Source organism: Oncorhynchus keta, chromosome 17 (genome assembly GCF_023373465.1).
Source record: "Oncorhynchus keta strain PuntledgeMale-10-30-2019 chromosome 17, Oket_V2, whole genome shotgun sequence".
NCBI lineage: Eukaryota > Metazoa > Chordata > Actinopteri > Salmoniformes > Salmonidae > Oncorhynchus > Oncorhynchus keta.
The window spans coordinates 33,700,368-33,721,831 of NC_068437.1; the positions used below are offsets into that span (position 1 = coordinate 33,700,368).

The 21,464-nt window shown below is 44.3% G+C and overlaps 1 protein-coding gene across 7 annotated transcripts in view; it reads right to left on the bottom strand.

The window, feature by feature from the left end:
• LOC118395988 (tripartite motif-containing protein 44-like) overlaps positions 1-21,464 on the bottom strand; it is a 137,830-nt gene that overhangs the window by 82,848 nt on the left and 33,518 nt on the right. For 4 of the 7 annotated variants that reach the window (XM_052465963.1, XM_052465961.1, XM_035790113.2 and 1 more), the window contains exons 4-5: positions 13,782-14,075; positions 5,026-5,051 (exon numbers count right to left, since the gene is read on the bottom strand). In XM_052465963.1, coding sequence (XP_052321923.1) covers positions 5,026-5,051; positions 13,782-14,075 — 320 coding nt within the window. The remainder of the gene's footprint in view (positions 1-5,025; positions 5,052-13,781; positions 14,076-21,464) is intronic. The other 3 variants (XM_052465964.1, XM_035790116.2, XM_035790117.2) reach the window with 2 other exon arrangements.

Here is a 21,464-nt window from a genome sequence, read left to right on the forward strand (position 1 = left end):
GTGTGTGTGTGTGTGTGTGTGTGTGTGTGTGAGAGATGTGGTGAGGTGGGAAGCCTGACAACAAGGCCTGGAGAGACACACACCATAGGGACACAGCAGGGGGTGATGGGAAGGCAGCTGCTCCGGGCGAGCGACTCCTGAAAGCCATGTCAGTGTCAGGGGATCAATATGTGTGTGACTGGCGAAAGGCTATCTGTTACACCTGTTTTACACACTGTCTCACAAACCAATCTACACACAACGTCTCACACACTATCCTACACAACTCTACAAGTGAGACAGACAAAATGACAGTCAGACAAATTAACTAGAGGATGAACAGATGGACAGAGATACAGACAAGTAGACAGGCATTCAGGCAGACAAGCAGGCAGGCAGGTAAGCAGACAAGACACAGACCTTTCACACGACTACCTTCTAGACAAGCTTAGTACAACACATACCATGCTGCCTAAGCACGATTGTTCCACCAGAGGGCTTGGGTTGACCCCAATAATCAAACTACAGCTTGACCACACACTAGTGGACAGTGTGTCTCTCCATTTGCCCAGCCTGGCCCGGCTTGGCCCAGTGAACAGTGGAGCGGCGTGGCCGTGTGATTGGAGCAGGGAGATCGTCACAACTCTGAGCGTTACATTCTAGCGGGCATAGAGATTAGAGCAGCTAAATGCTGGCTGGGCCATGGATGTGACACACATACGGGGCATTCATAATGCCCCTTAGCCCTGGGCTAAGGAAGATTTTTACATTTTTACTCCATATACAAACGTATACATACAAACAACAAATTACAGACGCACACAAACCATGACTACATCTCATCTGCCCAGACCCGCATGCTCACACCCCCATCCTTAGTGCCTGCGTTATTGTTTGCCACAGATTTTTTCATTGTGTTAATTAATGGTCGGATTAAATTATTTCCACGTTTTTAGTATACGTTTTAGCAAGATGAGTGATGAGAAAAGAATAGTCCAGCCTTGAAATATGCAGACCAACGGATTAAAAGTATGTTTACATTGTAATACTTCTGACAGCCAACTTTCTAGGTTCCATTAGTTTATATTTTTCACATTCTAAAGTGGGCTAGCACCAACCTTAGCCCAGTGCTGTTAGCACCAAATTTTCAGGGTTAACACAAAAAACATGGTGCCAAAATAGCCAGTGTAAAACGGGGTCTAGAACAACACCTAGAATGCTCACAGTCCAATCACAAAAGCTGCATTGTCACTTAATTTACATATACTTGTGATGCTTATAATTATTATGCACGTTATTTTGATAGCCAAATTCATACTATTTCATCCTTCCATCTGAGGACAAAAATCGAAATAATTTAATCAGTATGCCTAACAAAAATGGCTTCTATGCCGGCTAACGTCTTCTCATGAAGCCAACTAATGCTTCAAACTATACAGCTGGAAGGGCAGCAAACACTCCATTTTAATCTGTTTTCATAGCTTTTGTAATAACATTTATTAGGATATATCCATGATAATAATAGTTTTGCATGATTTCACCTAGATCAGAAAAGTTTGTTCATTGACAGTATTCCCTGTACAGGGGCGAGATCGTATTTCAAAAGTGAAACATTGTTTCCGAGGCTCTGAAGAATCCACCTTCCAGAAACAAGTCTCTCAACGTTGCTGCTTGCTATAGACCCCCCTCAGGCCCCAGCGGTGCCCTGGACACCATATGTGAATTGATTGTCCCCCCATCTATCTTCAGAGCTAGGCTGCTAGATGACCTGAACTGGGACATGCCTAACACCACAGCCATCCCACAATCTAAGCTTGATGCCCTCAATCTCGCACAAATGATTAACGAACCTACCAGGTACAACCCCAAATTCGTAAACACGGGCACCCTCATAGATATCATCCTTACCAACTTGCCCTCCAAATAAACCTCTGCTGTCTTCAACCAAGATCTCAGCGATCACTGCCTCACTGCCTGCATCCGTAATGTGTCTGTGGTCAAACAACTACAACTCATCACTGTCAAACGCTCCCTAAAACACTTCAGCGAGCAGGCCTTTCTAATCGACCTTGCCTGGGTATCCTGGAAGGATATTGACCTCATCCTGTCAGTAGAGGATGCCTGGTTATTCTTTAAAAGTGCCTCCCTCAACATTTTAAATAAGCATGCCCCATTCAAAAAATGTAGAACCAGGAACAGATATAGCCCTTGGTTCACTCCAGACCTGACTGCCCTTGACCAGCACAAAAACATCCTGTGGCGTTCTGCATTATCATTGAATAGCCCCTGTGATATGCAACTTTCAGGAAAGTTAGGAACCAATATACACAGGCAGTTAGGAAAGCTATGGCTAGCTTTTTCAAACAGAAATTTGCATCCAGTAGCACAAACTCAAAAAGGTTCTGGGACACTGAAGTCTATGGAGAAAAAGAGCACTTCCTCCCAGCTTCCCACTGCACTGAGGCTAGGAAACATTGTCACGACCAAAAATTCCACTATAAATGAGAATTTCAATAAGCATTTTTCTACAGCGGGCCATGCTTTCCACCTGGCTACCACTACCCCGGTCAACTGCCCTGCACCCCCCACCGCAACTCTCCAAGTCTCCCCCATTTCTCCTTCACCCAAATCCAGATAGCTGATGTTCTGAAAGAGCTACAAAATCTGGACCCCTACAAATCAGCTGGGCTAGAAAATCTGGACCCTTTCTTTCAAAAATTATCTGCCGAAATTGTTGCAACCCCTATTACTAGCCTGTACAACCTCTCTTTCGTTTCCCAAAGATTGGAAAGTAGCCGTGATCATCCCCCTCTTCAAAGGGGGAGACACTCTAGACCCAAACTGCCACAGACCTTTATCTATCCTACCCTGCCTTTCTAAGGTCTTCGAAAGCCAAGTTAACAAACAGATTACCGGCCATTTCGAATCCCACCGTACCTTCTCCGCTATGCAATCTGTTTCAGAGCTGGTCCTGGGTGCACCTCAGCCACTCTCAAGGTCCTAAACGATATCATAACCTCCATCGATAAGAGAAATTACTGTGCAGCCGTATTCATCCACCTAGCCAAGGCTTTCGACTCTGTCAATCACCACATTCTTATCGGCAGACTCAACAGCCTTGGTTTCTCAAATGACTGTCTCGCCTGGTTCACAAACTACTTCTCTGATAGAGTTCTGTGTGTCAAATCAGAGGGCCTCTTGTCCGGACCTCTGGCAGTCTCTATGGGGGTGCCACAGGGTTCAATTCTCGGGCCGACTCTCTTCTCTGTATACATCAATGATGTCACTCTTGTTGATTCTCTGATCCACCTCTATGCAGACGACACAATTCTGTATAATTCTGGCCCTTCTTTGGACAAGCTCCAACTGCTCTTAAATGCAAGTAAATCTATATGCATGCTCTTCAACCGATAGCTGCCTGTACCTGCCTGCAAGTCAAGCATCACTATTCTGGACGGTTCTGACTTAGAATATGTGGACAACTACAAATACCTAGGTGTCTGGTTAGACTGTAAACTCTCCTTCCAAGCTCACATTAAGCATCTCCAATCCAAAACTAAATCTAGAATCGGCTTCTTATTTCGCAACAAAGCATCCGTCACTCATGCTGCCAAACATACCCTCGTAAAACTGACCATCCTACCAATCCTCATCTTCGGAGACGTCATCTATAAAATAGTCTCCAACACTCTACTCAACCAATTGGATGCAGTCTGTCACAGTGTCATCCGTTTTGTCACCAAAGCCCCATATACTACCCACCACGGCGACCTGTACGCTCTCGTTGGCTGACCCTCGCTTCATACTCGTCGCCAAACCCACTGGCTCCAGGTCATCTACAAGTCTCTGCTAGGTAAAGCCCTGCCTTATCTCAGCTCACTGGTCACTATAGCAGCACCCACTCTTAGCACGCACTCCAGCAGGTATATCTCACTGGTCACCCGCATAGCCAATTCCTCTTTGGCCGCCTTTCCTCCCAGTTCTCTGCTGCCAATGAGTGGAACGAATTGCAATAATCACTGAAGCTGGAGACTCCTATCTCCCTCACTAGCTTTAATCACCAGCTGTCAAAGCAGCTCACAGATCACTGCACCTGCACCTGTACATAGCCCATCTGTAAATAGCCCATCCAACTACCTCATCCCCATACTGTATTTATTTATTTATGTTGCTCCTTTGCACCCCAATTTCTCTACTTGCACATTCATCTTCTGCACATCTATCACTCCAGTGTTTAATTGCTATATTGTAATTATTTCGCCACTATAGCCTATTTTATTGCCTTACCTCCCTTAACTTACCTCATTTGCACACTCTGTATATAGACTTTTAATTATAGACTGTATAATTGACTGTATGTTTGTTTATTCCATGTGTCAAACTCCTTTGCTTTATCTTGGCCAGGTCGCAGTTATAAATGAGAACTTGTTCCCAACTAGCCTACCTGGTTAAATAAAGGTGAAATAATAATACTTTTTTAATAAAAAAATAAAAAAGGTCACAGGCAAACATCAAGGTTTGTACGGTTTATACAAACCATCACTGTTGGAAATCAAATGCTAGGCTCGAAGCGAGAGGAATTCATGTGTTAATTAATGTATTGTTTATAACATTGGTTGCGTGTCGAGATAGAATGTTGGTTGCATGTTGTGTTTGTCCGTTAGCCCAGGGCTTTGGAATACAAGTATGACTAAAGCTTAGCCAAGGGATAAAAAATGCTTGTTTGAACACAGGCTAATCTAGCCCAGGGCTAAGAACAGTGCAGTATGAAAAGGTCTATACAGGACTACAGGGGAGGAGGAGAGGAGATACTATGTTCAAGGGCTGGAGAGAGAAGTGTATATGTGTGTGTGTGTGTGTGTGTGTGTGTGAAAAGAGATAGAGAGAGCATGCACGTTTACTGTACATGTGGGTGTCAGCATGGATGTGTGTGGTATTCCTCTCTCCCTGTAAACCCACTGTAAAACCACATGAGTGTGGGGATTTTAAAATGTTTTTTTTCTCCCTGCTCTGCTAGATGCTCAGAATGTTATTAATCAGACTTACCTTGGCCTGGCCTCAATGTTGCGCTGCTGAAAAAGAAAAGGGAGACAGGAGTTGTAATACAGGGGCCAATAACACAGAGGTGCTGTAGCTACACAGCTGGCATGCCTTCACAAATCAAAAGCTATTCACAGACACTTAGCAGTTCTTTAATACATTCACACGGTAGGAATTATATCACATTACGCATACTACCCAAGGAGAAAAAGGGGTTTAAGAAAGTGTCTGAGTATGAGTGTCTGTGTGATACTGGCTTTGAGACAGTGCCTTAATGACAGCTTTACAGTGTGACTTAGTAAGCGTGTGACCGTGTTACTGAGTGACTGTGAGTGTGAGACAGTGGCTTTCACATATCATTGTGTCACATGAGAGGAGAGTAAATGAATAAAGCGGTGGAGCTCTACTCTGACAGTAGACACTGTTCACACTTTAATTAGCAGCCACCAGCCCAGACAGCAGCTAGTGGAGGACCACAGAGACTAACTATACAGCACTGTACTGTATCTTCCCTCAAAGGGCCCTGAGCCGCTAACGCCATCTCTGCTTTTCATTAAAACAAGACAACAGAATACTGCCATAGTTCTTCCCCACTTTGTTCCCACATCTCATTGGAATTGGTGCAGAATTCAAATGAATTCAAAAGGTGAATGTAAAAATAAGAACATATTGTGAGGCCGGGTGGTGTTTAGTTTACCATTAAACAACGGGTGGGTCTAATCCTGAATACTCACTTGTTAAAAATGCATTCCAGTCAGTGTCTATTCGACAAGTTACCACCGGCTAAATCTATGACGTTAAAATGCCTATTTACTCTGTTCCATCTGACTGCATAATCCACTGTCTCATCAGCCCAGCCAGGCAACGTATAAACTTCATCTCCACTATAAATAGCATCTAGACATTATCTCACATTTCTATTTAGACTAACATTTCATTTTCAGCAGTGGAGATTTGTATTAATCTTGCTGTTTGTCTCTCCAACATTTGCAACATCGATCTATAGCTGTCCCATAGTAATGAGTCGGGATGAGACAGACAGGCAGGCAGCCTTTCTCAGCCAGTCGAAATCATGAATCAGCATAATTTTTATGGATATATACAAAGAACTGTCAATAGAAAACAGGTCAAATTAAACGAAGTGTAGCTAGTTTGCTGTCTTTCCAGCTTCAGATTGAAGTGATTGTGTTAGCTGTGTTGTTGGGTAGCTCCTCTGAACAACAGTGTTCTGACGATAAAGCACATTTTAACAACAGGCGATATCGCGCATCATTAGCTCATTGTTATGGATGTATCCAAATAAATGTCACTAGAAAACAGCTTAAACAAATGCAGCTAGTTTGCTGTTATTCTGGCTGCACTCTTTGATGTGACTGTAAATTAGCCGAAGTTGGCTAGCTAGAAAGCAAGCGATTAGAACAGTGTCTCGGGCCTAACAAAACCTGTACCAATATATCCTCCAAACACCGGCTTCTCTGGCATTATCACTTAATTGTAACCCAGGTCCGATTTAGGTGAAAACATACTGTAGAATGAGTGGTCTACAGTGAAGGCAGTAATTGTTCAGTCACTATGAGCTTTACTTTCTAGACTATTGGTTGTCTAAGATCAGCCCCTCTGCCCCTCACTGTGAACCAGGTCAGGATCATGTTAGGTCTGGTTCACAACCAGGTCAGGAACAGGTTAGATTTGGTTCAGGACCAGGTTATTTTTTAAATATATTTTTATTTTACCTTTATTTAACTAGGCAAGTCAGTTAAGAACAAATTCTTATTTTCAATGACGGCCTAGGAACAGTTGGTTAACTGCCTGTTCAGGGGCAAAATGACACATTTGTACCTTGTCAGCTCAGGGATTTGAACTTGAAATCTTTCAGTTAATAGTCCAATGCTCTAACCACTAGGCTACCCTGCCACCCCAGGTTAGGTCCAGTTCAGGCCTGGGTCAACACAGCTGGCATTTAATGATTGACTAATGGCTGATTGGACCAGCTGACTATACACTCCTCTGCCAAACTCATACACACACTTGCTCACACAGAAATGTGGACACTACTGTAACTTGCTTACACAAACAGCCACACATATTCTAGTAAGCACAATAACACAGACTCATACGGTAGCAAACACACCTCACACAATTCAATGGAATGTGTTTCTTTGTGTATTGATGCACTGGGGCATGTGAAAAGGTCAGTGTGCATGACTGTCTATCTGTATGGGTGGAGGCATTCCTTCCTGTCTGTGTTACTCTTGGAATACGTGTGATTTGTTCCGGTTCCGGTTGGAGCGAGCGGTCGCATTCGCACTTCGCACTTCGCTCTGCAGGTTGTATAACTTTTTATAACTTTTTCATTACATTTCATTATAGTACAACGGTTGATTTGTCTAATCTTAGCAATTCTTCTTAGCTAGCTACATAGCCGTCCTTGTATCAGAGATAATTGCATAATTATCGTATTTCGTCGCCCTAACGTAGCCTTCACTGCTATTCGCCCAGGAGCTAGCTAACGCACACAGATTAGCATCACTGTAGTGCTATTCACTCAACTGTACGACTTGATTAGTTCAGTGTTAGCTAGCTACATAGCTGTCTTTGTTTCCAAGATAATTGTGTAGTTTAGTGTGTGTAGCCTTGGAGTGATTATCTTAATTCACTGAGGTTCGCTAGCCAGCTATTTGTCGTCCTTAACGTAGGAGACTCTGCTAGCTAGCCAACAGCTAACTGCTAACAGCTAGCCAACGTCTGCTGTTTTGAATTCAACAACCCGGTCAGGTGGTTTCACATTTTCGTTTCGTTTCATTGCAGTGCAGCGGTTTGATTTGTTTGATCGTGGCTAGCTGCATAGCCGTCTTTGTTTCAAAGATAATTGTGTAGTCTAGACCGATTCCCTAGGTTAGCTAGCCAGCTATTGTCGTTCTTTTAACTCAACGTAACGTAAACAACACTGCTAGCTAGCCAGCTAGCCCCCGAATAGCAGCACTGTAGAATTATTACACTCAACGGAACGACTTGATTAGTGTAGTGTCAACAACGCAGCTACTGCCAGCTAGCCTACTTCAGCAGTACTGTATCATTTTAATCATTTTAGTCAATAAGATTCTTGCTACGTAAGCTTAACTTTCTGAACATTCGAGACGTGTAGTCCGCTTGTCATTCCAATTTCCTTGCATTAGCGTAGCCTTTTCTGTAGCCTGTCAACTATGTGTCTGTCTATCCCTGTTCTCTCCTCTCTGCACAGACCATACAAACGCTCCACACCGCGTGGCCGCGACCACCCTAACCTGGTGGTCCCAGCGCGTACGACCCACGTGGAGTTCCAGGTCTCTGGTAGCCTCTGGAACTGCCAATCTGCGGCCAACAAGGCAGAGTTCATCTCAGCCTATGCCTCCCTCCAGTCCCTTGACTTCTTGGCACTGACGGAAACATGGATCACCACAGATAACACTGCTACTCCTACTGCTCTCTCCTCGTCCGCCCACGTGTTCTCGCACACCCCGAGAGCTTCTGGTCAGCGGGGTGGTGGCACCGGGATCCTCATCTCTCCCAAGTGGTCTTTCTCTCTTTCTCCCCTTACCCATCTGTCTATTGCCTCCTTTGAATTCCATGCTGTCACAGTTACCAGCCCTTTCAAGCTTAACATCCTTATCATTTATCGCCCTCCAGGTTCCCTCGGAGAGTTCATCAATGAGCTTGATGCCTTGATAAGCTCCTTTCCTGAGGACGGCTCACCTCTCACAGTTCTGGGCGACTTTAACCTCCCCACGTCTACCTTTGACTCATTCCTCTCTGCCTCCTTCTTTCCACTCCTCTCCTCTTTTGACCTCACCCTCTCACCCTCCCCCCCTACTCACAAGGCAGGCAATACGCTTGACCTCATCTTTACTAGATGCTGTTCTTCCACTAACCTCATTGCAACTCCCCTCCAAGTCTCCGACCACTACCTTGTATCCTTTTCCCTCTCGCTCTCATCCAACACCTCCCACACTGCCCCTACTCGGATGGTATCGCGCCGTCCCAATCTTCGCTCTCTCTCCCCCGCTACTCTCTCCTCTTCCATCCTATCTTCTCTTCCCTCTGCTCAAACTTTCTCCAACCTATCTCCTGATTCTGCCTCCTCAACCCTCCTCTCCTCCCTTACTGCATCCTTTGACTCCCTATGTCCCCTATCCTCCAGGCCGGCTCGGTCCTCCCCTCCCGCTCCGTGGCTCGACGACTCATTGCGAGCTCACAGAACAGGGCTCCGGGCAGCCGAGCGGAAATGGAGGAAAACTCGCCTCCCTGCGGACCTGGCATCCTTTCACTCCCTCCTCTCTACATTTTCCTCCTCTGTCTCTGCTGCTAAAGCCACTTTCTACCATTCTAAATTCCAAGCATCTGCCTCTAACCCTAGGAAGCTCTTTGCCACCTTCTCCTCCCTCCTGAATCCTCCCCCCTCCTCCCTCTCTGCAGATGACTTCGTCAACCATTTTGAAAAGAAGGTCGATGACATCCGATCCTCGTTTGCTAAGTCAAACGACACCGCTGGTTCTGCTCACACTGCCCTACCCTATGCTCTGACCTCTTTCTCCCCTCTCTCTCCAGATGAAACCTCGCGTCTTGTGACGGCCGGCCGCCCAACAACCTGCCCGCTTGACCCTATCCCCTCCTCTCTTCTCCAGACCATTTCCGGAGACCTTCTCCCTTACCTCACCTCGCTCATCAACTCATCCCTGACCGCTGGCTACGTCCCTCCCGTCTTCAAGAGAGCGAGAGTTGCACCCCTTCTGAAAAAACCTACACTCGATCCCTCCGATGTCAACAACTACAGACCAGTATCCCTTCTCTCTTTTCTCTCCAAAACTCTTGAGCGTGCCGTCCTTGGCCAGCTCTACCGCTATCTCTCTCAGAATGACCTTCTTGATCCAAATCAGTCAGGTTTCAAGACTAGTCATTCAACTGAGACTGCTCTTCTCTGTATCACGGAGGCGCTCCGCACTGCTAAAGCTAACTCTCTCTCCTCTGCTCTCATCCTTCTAGACCTATCGGCTGCCTTCGATACTGTGAACCATCAGATCCTCCTCTCCACCCTCTCCGAGTTGGGCATCTCCGGCGCGGCCCACGCTTGATTGCGTCCTACCTGACAGGTCGCTCCTACCAGGTGGCGTGGCGAGAATCTGTCTCCTCACCACGCGCTCTCACCACTGGTGTCCCCCAGGGCTCTGTTCTAGGCCCTCTCTTATTCTCGCTATACACCAAGTCACTTGGCTCTGTCATAACCTCACATGGTCTCTCCTATCATTGCTATGCAGACGACACACAATTAATCTTCTCCTTTCCCCCTTCTGATGACCAGGTGGCGAATCGCATCTCTGCATGTCTGGCAGACATATCAGTGTGGATGACGGATCACCACCTCAAGCTGAACCTCAGCAAGACGGAGCTCCTCTTCCTCCCGGGGAAGGACTGCCCGTTCCATGATCTCGCCATCACGGTTGACAACTCCATTGTGTCCTCCTCCCAGAGCGCTAAGAACCTTGGCGTGATCCTGGACAACACCCTGACGTTCTCAACTAACATCAAGGCGGTGTCCCGTTCCTGTAGGTTCATGCTCTACAACATCCGCAGAGTACGACCCTGCCTCACACAGGAAGCGGCGCAGGTCCTAATCCAGGCACTTGTCATCTCCCGTCTTGATTACTGCAACTCGCTGTTGGCTGGGCTCCCTGCCTGTGCCATTAAACCCCTACAACTCATCCAGAACGCCGCAGCCCGTCTGGTGTTCAACCTTCCCAAGTTCTCTCACGTCACCCCGCTCCTCCGCTCTCTCCACTGGCTTCCAGTTGAAGCTCGCATCCGCTACAAGACCATGGTGCTCGCCCACGGAGCTGTGAGGGGAACGGCACCTCAGTACCTCCAGGCTCTGATCAGGCCCTACACCCAAACAAGGGCACTGCGTTCATCCACCTCTGGCCTGCTCGCCTCCCTACCACTGAGGAAGTACAGTTCCCGCTCAGCCCAGTCAAAACTGTTCGCTGCTCTGGCCCCCAATGGTGGAACAAACTCCCTCACGACGCCAGGACAGCGGAGTCAATCACCACCTTCCGGAGACACCTGAAACCCCACCTCTTCAAGGAATACCTAGGATAGGGTAAGTAAGGGTAAGTAATCCTTCTCACCCCCCTTCTCCCCCCAACAAGATTTAGATGCAAGTGGCTGTTCCACTGGTTGTCATAAGGTGTATGCACCAATTTGTAAGTCGCTCTGGATAAGAGCGTCTGCTAAATGACTTAAATGTAAATGTAATGTAAATGAGTGTGACAAAAATGTGTATTTCAGAAAGTCTAATCAGTGTCTGTGTCAACACGATTATGTGCACTGTACACACATAGAGCAAATACATTTTGGTACTTTCCTGGCAGTCTGTATAGTACAACGTAAGCATAGGTAAATGAGTGTGCTCGCTCGGATTTATTCTGCTATGTTCTTTGACTATTTGTGTATGCTACGTGAGGTGATGTGTGTGCGTGTGTTCTGTGAGACAGCCTGAGAGATGGTTTCCTCCGGGGTGACAGATAAGTGCTCAGTAATCATGGTGTGTGGTGATTGGAGGGTAAACACAGCGGCGTCTGTACAGCTGCTTACCTACTGCCCGCACCGCTCTTTATTGATTTAATGACAGATCTGTAGATTACACTGCAAAACAGGAGCCCATGCATTTCTGTAATACATAACAAATGGCCCATTCTTTATCAGTCTTGCCTCTAGTTAGACTAACTGCTTAGCGAGCACACACACACACACACGCACACGCACGCACACACACACACACACACACACAACTGAAACTCGCTGGAGAATGATTAGATTGTGTGTATAAGTTGGTGTTAAGGGCTTCTTTCTATCTCATTCTCCATTTCGTATCTCTTGCACACACACAGAGATATAAATGCATGCACACACACACTTTTTATTTGTACCTCATCATGCACACACACACAATGAAATATTTTACATCAGCAGATGTCAAAGTGCTTATACAGAAACAGAGCCTAAAATCCCAAAGAGCAAACAATGCAGATGTAGAAGCACCGTGGCACACACACACCTAAGTGCCACTGTAGGAGCTCAGACAGTCTCTCTCTCGTTGTCTCTCTCTCTCTCTCCTCGATGTCTCTAAGTCACAGCAGGCATTACTCACTGCAGCAATGACTTCCAGAAGAGAACAAACAGGGCAACCATCACCATCCAATTAGGGCCGTAATGAACTCGGGCCTACCACTGGCCCATTTCTCAAACCAGGAAACCAATCGGCAGGCCGACCAGAGCCCTTAATACAGCCCACCTTCCCTCTCTCCCTGACTGGGAGCCTGAAGTAGTTAAACTATAGCAGGTGAGTAATGGGCCAGCAGGATCTTTAATTTAACCCTGTAAGTAATAAGAGCTTTCTCTTAACTAGTATGAGGGAGGAGGAGTGTGTGGAGAAGGGGTGTGTGTGCATGTGAGAGAGAATACATGCAGTACCAGTCAAAAGTTAAGACACCTACTCATTCAAGGGTTGTTCTTTATTTTTACTATTTTATACATTGTAGATGTTACGACTTCTGCTGAAGACAGCCCCTCTCCTTGTTCGGGTGACGTTCGTCACCGTCTGTCTAGCCATCGATGCTCCATTTTTCGTATATCCATTTGTCTTGTCTTCTTTACATACACACCTGGTTTACATTTCCCCAATTAAGCTACTTGTATTTAACCCTCTGTTTCCCATCATGTTTTGTGTGTAATTGTTTTCATGTTAGGTAGTGTTAGTTTACGCGCTCTACTTTTATGTTCCGTTTTTTTGAGCATGTTTGTTTCATGTAGTGCTCTCGATTTTGGAACTATAATAAAAGTGTGCCTGTTCATTGTATCTGCCCTCCTGCACTTGACTTCGCCTCCAATACACCATCCTGACAGTAGAATAATAGTGACGACATCAGAACTATGAAATAACTCATATGGAATCATGTAGTAACCAAAAAAGTGTTAAGCAAATCTAAATATATTTGATGACAGCTTTGCACACTCTTGGCATTCTCTCAACCAGCTTCATGGAAGTAGTCATCTGGAATGTAATTTCAATTAACAGGTGTGCCTTGTTAAAAGTTCATTTGTGGAATTTCTTTCCTTCTTAACGCGTTTGAGCCAATCAGTTGTGTTGTGACAAGGTAGGGATGGTATACAGAAGATAGCCCGATTTGATAAAAGACCAAGTCCATATTATGGCAAGAACAGCTCAAATAAGCAAAGAGAAACTTGACTTGATTTAATTGACTTATTTCCTTATATGAACTCAGTAAAATCATTGTGAGAAAACATATCTGTGTATATTTGAGTAATGGTGTGGGCATGTGAGAACATAACCTTGGTAGAGATTGGTATGTAGAATAGGTGGTAGAGTATTTTCAGCTGTTGCGTGTGTGTGTGTGTGTGTGGGTGCATACGTGTGTGCAGTCAGAGGACATACACAGCTACACTTAAGCCCTTGGCTATGCAGTGCAAAACATGTTTACATCTAAGAACCCACCATAGTTTTACACACGCTCCTTTCCAATAAAAATAATCTTGTATAAAGTGATTTTTATCCCTGTACACTTTATACCAATCAACACGAAGCTGCCTGCTATGCCTTTCAGATATCCTAGTGTGATGGGTCAGATATAAAGTCTTTGCTGCTTTAAACAGATCCAAGATCAGTAACATCTACCTTGACCATGGTGGTGTATAAGGGAGAGATGCCTCACCGCTGGTCTGGGGCTCGGTCCAGGTGCTCCTCCCTGGGCTAGGGCTGTTAATGTGGCCCCAGGCTGTGCCCCAGCCTGGTCCAGCTGGCCCAATTGCTGTGTGATGCAGGCCATCTCCTCCTGGAGCCGCTTGGTGTGGATGGTGATCTCAGCGATATTCTCAGCGGCGGCGGCAGTCAGGAAGGCTTCCTTCAGGTCGACCAGGTGGAGGGTCCTCTTCTCCTCCAGACGAACCAGCCGGTAGAGGTCATCAAACTGACTGTTAACATACGCCTCCAACTGCTCTGTAGACATCTGAAGAGACAGAGGGAAGGAGAAAGAGAGAGAGATATGGTAAATATTTCAGTTCAACTACTTTTGGAGAGAGATGAAAGGAGAATGTGAAGAAATTAGAGGAAGAAGAGGAGGATGAGAGGGTGTGATAGTCTGTCTCATTGACTACAGACACACGTCTACAGACACACGCCCCTTATTATAAATTAATGTTGTTTTTGTCAACAACACTTTTCGCATTCAACTGGTCTATAGACATGTTATTAGACGGACTATAAACCAGCCTTAAGATGGAAACGAAGGTGAGAAGGAGAGAGTGTGTTAGGAAGATGAAGAAGGTCAAATATGGAGAAGCACATGAAGAAAGTGAGAGAGAGTTCATTAAGGTGAGGAGATACATTACTGTCATTTCAAATGAACTTGAATGAACTACCTTTGTGGGATATAAATTATTGAGATATAGACCTAAAACAGGGAAAAGAGACAGAGATGTAGAGAGCCAGTGCATAACTGTAGAAGTAAAAGAGAGACGAGGAGATTAAATAACAGAGGATGATGGGGTAAAAGACTAGAGCCAGAAGGTGACAGAGAGAAGGAGGAACGGAGAGCGACAGAAAGATATAGAGAGAGAAAGACAAAGACAAAGATTTCACTTTTGCTAATTATCTATTTCACTTGCTTTGGCAATGTAAACATATGTTTCCCATGACAATAAAGCCCTTTGAATTGATTTGAATTGAGAGAGAGTGAGAGTGAAAAGGGGATGGGGCCTCTTTTTCTCTGTTTCTCACTCTCTGAGTGTCATATTAAGGATCCCTCTCTCTCTGTGCAGGGCCGGTTCACGGCATAAGCGACATAAGCGGTCGTTTAGGGCCCCCGGTCACTAAGGGTCTCAACTTACTGTTGAGAGTAAAAATAGTAGAATTACACAAGGTGCAATTTCAAAATGTGGTTGTGCATCAGCAGTTTTTCTCTTGTTATGTCAGTCAGTGACAGTCACTCAATTAGTCATGTCAGCTATCACTTTTTAGATTGGTAGTTAGTCTAGCCAGCTATCTAAACTTGTAGTAACCGTGGCCGAATACCGACGTTTTTCGTAATGAATCTTGTTCTAGAGACAGCTCTGCAGAGTGGTCACTAGCTGGTACAGCCACAAAGTCATAAAAATCTGTTTTTAAACCTTAACCACACTGTTAACCATAATGCATAACTAACCTTAAATTAAGACCAAAAATCTAAATGTTGGTTTTCATGAATTTTTACAATATAGCCAAGTTGGACTTGGCAGGTGGTCTATGTCAGGGGAAATCACTCAGTTATGCCTCCAGGACAAGACTCATGACTATAAGCACGTGCCCAGGGGCCCATACCCCCAGGAGGCTCCTATTGATTTTGTTAGTCATTCTTCTTCAGATATCATATTAACATGGCATAAGTCATTGCAAAATGTGTAGAATTGCAGTAAATTAGCTGTAAAACTGCAAGTTTATCTCTGCCCCATGGTAAAATGAGTAGAATTGCATGAAATGTGTTATACCCCTGCGACATTTTCTCTTCACCCCATGGCAAAATGTGTACTAGAATTGCAGAATACTTCCTTTAAAATTATTATATTTTCTCTACGCCCCAAGGCAAAATGTGTAGAATTGCAAGAAAATAACTAAACATTTTCTCTTCACCTTGAAGAGAGGGGCCACCAAAATGTTTTGCCACAAGATGGGGGGGGTCTCCCAACCAAATCTCGCTTAGGGTCCCCAAAAGCCTAGAGCCAGCCCTGTGTCTGTGCCATGTGGTTGCTACCTGGTTGCAGCCTGGCATGGTGCATCTCCTCCCCAGGCACTCCGCCATGGCTCCAGTCTGCAGATAGAGTCTTCAGAGCCCCTCTGCCATGCCATCTGTTTGGCTTTCAGGGCAATTGAACTGTTTACTGAGACTCCCTGTTAATCCATTTCCCATCTCCCAATGTCGCCGAGCTCTCTTTAGCTATGACTCATTAGAATATGACACCTCCACTAGCAGGCCCCTCACTGGGACGCCTCTGCCTCCAACACAACACAACATTTGATTTGATTTGACAACGTAGATGGTGAAGCGTTGAGGAGCACCGCACAGCCCCCTGTCAAGGTCCCCTGACACACCCTATGCCCCTCAATGCCCTCACGTCATCTCACTTCCCTCCCACATCTACCCTCCCCTCCACTCATCCTTCCCCTCCCCATAACTGCTCCAGTGGAGCTGTTTCACAGACGTTGCCAAAGCTGGGGGGCATTGGGGACCAAAGTCTTCAGTTATTGGCATCTCTGCACAAGCAATCAGATTCTCCAAATTACTCCCTAACTCAACAAAGATATGTAACATTTTTGATTTACTTCCTTCATATGGGGGAGTTGAAAAATGTCTATCCTTCATTCTGATTCCAGGTGATCGAATCACAGCAAATTAGTAGTCACAGAACCAGTGTACTGATTCTAGAAGTGACTTTTTCTGTCCCATTTCACCTATTGGCGGGTAATTCCACGGCAATGGAATTACGCTTTGGCTCTGATTTTTCACTTCGGCATACATTTTAAACAAAAACCATTGATTTCAAACTTTAACAAACTATACAACTCTATATGGGTTCCCGAGTGGTGCAGTGGTCTAAGGCACTTAATCTCAGTGCAAGAGGTGTCACTACAGTCCCTGGTTCAAATCCAGGCTGTATCACATCCGGCAATGATTGGGAGTCCCATAGGGCGACGCACAACTGGCCCAGCATCATCCAGGGTAGGCCGTCAATGTAAATAAGAATTTGTTCTTAACTGACTTGCCTAGTTAAATAAAGGTTAACAAAAAATAAACAAGGACTACATTGAATAACTTACACAGACAATTTCACAAAAACACAGTTCCTGGAAGAACTGTGCAGATGTAAAGTTTGGTAACAGAATCACCGTAAAATATCCCTCAGTTTTATTAATGCGACCACGTTTTCCAAAAATGGTTGAAATATACACTACCAGTCAAAAGTTTGGACACACCTACTCATTCCAAGGTTTTTCTTTACTATTTTCTACATTGTAGAATAAAAGTGAAGACATGCAAACTATGAAATAACACATATGGAAACATGTAGTAACCAAAAAAGTGTTAAACAAATCTAAATGCATTTTATATTTGAGATTCTTCAAAGTTGCCACCCTTTACCTTGATAAGAGCTTTGCACACTCTTGGCATTCTCTCAACCAGCTTCATGAGGTAGTCACCTGGAATGCATTTCAATAAACAGGTGTGCCTTGTTACAAGTTAATTTGTGGAATTTCTTTCCTTCGTAATACATTTGAGCCAATCAGTTGTGTTGTGACAAGGTAGGGGTGGTATACAGAAAATAGCCCTATTTGGTAAAAGACCAAGTCCATATCATGGCAAGAACAGCTCAAATAAGCAGTCCATCATTACTTTAAGATATGAAGGTCAGTCAATTCAGTAAATTTCAAGAACTTTGAAAGTTTCTTCAAGTGCAGTCGCAAAAACCATCAAGCGCCATGATGAAACTGGCTCTCATGAGGACCGCCACAAGAAAGAAAAATCCAGAGTTACCTCTGCTACAGAGGACAAGTTCATTAGAGTTACTAGCCTCAGAAATTGCAGCCCAAATAAATGCTTCAGAGTTCAAGTAACAGACACACCTCAACATCAACTGTTCAGGGGAGACTGCGTGATTCAGGCCTTCATGGTCGATTTGCTGCAAAGAAACCCCTACTAAAGGACACCAGTAATAAGAAGAGACTTGCTTGGGCCAAGAAACACGAGCAATGGACATTTGACCATTGAAAATGTGTTCTTTGGTCTGATGAGTCCACACTTTAGATGTTTGGTTCCCAACTGCTGTCTTTGTGAGACACAGACACATCTCCGCAAGCGTGGTTCCCATTGTGAGGCAAGCAGGGGGAGGTGTGATGATGTGTTTTTTTTTCTGGTGACACGGTCTGTTATTGATTTAGAATTCAAGGCACACTTAACCAGCATGGCTACGACAGCATTCTGCAGTGATATGCCATCCCATCTGGTTTGCCCTTAGTGGGACTATCATTTGTTTTTCAACAGGACATTGACCCAACACACATCAAGGCTGTGTAACGGCTATTTGATTAAGAAGGAGAGTGATGGAGTGCTGCATCAGATGACCTGGTCTCCACAATCACCCGGCCTCAACACAATTGAGATGGTTTGGGATGAGTTGGACCGCAGAGTGAAGTAAAAGCAGCCAACAAGTCCTCAGCATATGTGGGAACTCTTTCAAGACTGTTGGAAAACCATTCCAGATGAAGCTGGTTGAGAGAATGCCAAGAGTGTGCAAAGCTGTGATCAAGGCAAAGGGTGGCTACTTTGAAGAATCTAAAATCTAAAAAAGATTTTGATTTGTTTAACACATTTTTTGGTTACTACATGATTCCATATTTTTTATTTTATAGTTTTGATGTCTTCACTTTTATTCTACAATGTAGAAAATAGTCCAAATAAAGAAACTCTTGAATGGGTAGGTGTATCCAAACTTTTTCTAAACTATTCCAATCTGTAAGTGGTTGAACTTATTTCACCCGTTATTGAGATGGTTGTTCCCATTTAGATGGTTTACGTAGTCTCATATAGTAATCTTCTCTACCTTCGCACCCATTCTAACTGAGTTGTGGGTGAAAAAAGGCACAATTGTTGGCTATACTATCTGTGGCTGGATTCCAATAAGAATGATATACCACTTTGTAAGCCAGAAAAATGTGACTTGCCAATGTGGCCTGCAAACAAGGAGATTCAGACTGGTGTGTTAGGTTAAAACAAGTCTGTTAAAGTATGGTATTGTAAAACAAAGTAATTTATAGTCATAAATAATTACATGTTTATGATAAAATATTGACTTAGGCACTCACTTGTTGAAGGCTACAAGACTGAAAGCCATCAAATGCAACAATCGTGTCTCTGTCACGAGCAAACACAGTCGTGGGTGGTACTGGTACCTCTAAAATTCACTCAAAAGGCACCCTGAGAGATAAATATGGAAATAAGGCTTTACAGCTTAGTGTTAAAACAACAACCCAAAACGAGTTACTAATTCCCTAACACTGAGAAAGTGTAACAGCATCAGCTCTAATGAAGTGTTAAAGGAGAAGTGTTTTCTAAAAACAAATCTCGATTTGTTATGTAATTGGCATGTTATAGAATGGTCCCTTTTGTATATTGAAATCACGGGGTGCTTTCACACACTTGTCAAATCTATGCTATGGTGTTCTGAAGCTGTTCTGGCAGCTCGTGGATGCCCAACACACTATTAAGACATGTTGGTGTTTCCTTTTTTTGGTAGTTACCTGTAGCAGCAGGCATACATGGAGAATGGAGAAGCTGGATAGGGGAATCGGCTTGAGTCGAGCAAAACGGAATATAACATTGCAGATAAAGTTTGGAATGACACAATTTAATGTGTACAACATCTAAAGACCTGCATCACTATACTGAGAGCTTTGCTGTTTCTAAAAGTACGTATTTGGGTGTTTTGGGAGCCCTTGTTCATGTTTTTTCAGGACCCCATGCTACATAACAAGGTTTCTCAAAAATGTGAAATCACAAAAAAAGGTTTCTAGACCCTTCCATAACATACCATTTACATAAAAAATAGAGATCTGGTTGTAGAAAATGTAACTTCTCCTGTAATTAAAGTCGGAATATGTTACACCCATGTAAGTTTATCAACACTATTTAAACTATTAGTTTAAAACTATTTGAGATGGTCAAATATACTTTCTAAGAAAGTTTTCAAATTTAACTCTGTGTGGTGAAATTCCGATCTCAAATTTGCTGTGTACATGTCATCAATCTGACATGGTAACCCATTTTCTCACCACCTCTACTATCCTCCAGGGCCTCCAGTGAACCCCCATGCCCTCTGCTGCTGGGTCCCTACAACTCCTGCACCAGAGGGGATGGGGCACGCTCCTAGCACTGGCCCTCTGTTTATGGAGCATGGCCCTCTGCCCTTGGACCTCTCTCCCTGGTAGTCCTGATAGTGAGAGGGGAAGCAGCCATGCGTGCTAATCTTAATTTACACTGGAGCAGACTGAGGCCTCCAACTGGGGCCACCGGAGAGAGAGAGAGAGGGTACAGGGCTCAACAAGGGGAGGGGGAGGGAAAGAGATAGAGAGGGCACTGGCAAGTGTGTGTGCATTGGGCCACTGTGCCTCTGAGGCTACACGAAGACAGACAACGACTGTTTGGTATCAAAATGTTAAAGACGGAACGGCTCTTTGGTATCAACATGTTACAGAGAAGAGTTGTGATCTGTGTTTGACTAAATATAGCAAATTTCTTAAACATTGGTCATGAGAGAGAGTGCTGTGCACATGACTGCAGAACAGTGTACACCAATGAAATTGACAACGGACTTTGGCTCCTTTGGGGTTGGAGATTCAGAACGTGGTGCTACCAATTAGTACTGATAGAGAATGCTAACAGAGCCAACACTCAGAAATAGACCAAAGCAAAAGTCACAACCAGTTAATCATGTCAATTATAAGAAACAGGAAAACATTACCTACTTAGCTCCAAAACAGCTACAGCCTGTATGTGTTTACAATTTTCTTTAACGATCACTTGAACTCATAGTCATGCATACATTTGAAATCTTTAGCATACATATGCCCTAACGGCTACGGAAGATTAGAAAACATCTTGGGCTTGGCCATTAGGGATAGGGATATCCTTGTCGGTAGGGATAGGGATATCGGTAGGTAGGGATATCCTTGTCTCATTGCACACCAGCGACTCCTGTGGTGGGCCGGGTGCAGTGCACGCTTAACAAAGGTTGCCAGGTGCACGGTGTTTCCTCCGACACATTGGTGCGGCTTGCTTCCGGGTTGGATGCGCGCTGTATTAAGAAGCAGTGCGGCTTGGTTGGGTTGTTGTTAATGTAATTTCATATTTCCAATATGTTTTCATTAATTGAATTCACTTAGTCTATTTTATGAGAATTTGTAAGATTCTTATTTGCATAAAATAGACAGAGACCAGTCTTATCAAAATTAGGTAATAGTATTTATTCTCGGAGCGCGCTCCCATGTAACCACGAACAACAGTTTATATACAAAATATGACATCATAGGTTATAAAACGTTTTTCCTCCTATCAACCAGGACCCAACAAAGTTGAAAAGTTTATTCCCACCCACTAGCTCGCTCACTCCAGACACACACTTATCTATTAACTTCTGGAATCTTCACCTTCATCCATCACTATTTAGAAGACAGTTTCAGATAATGGAAAACCCAGGAAAACACTCTCTGCCTTATCTAAACATCCCAGAGCTAAGTTGAGTCGGTTCAACCAAAGGTTAACCCTTTTTGCTTACTTAAAAACCCAACCTGGCTGGAATGGTATTTATTT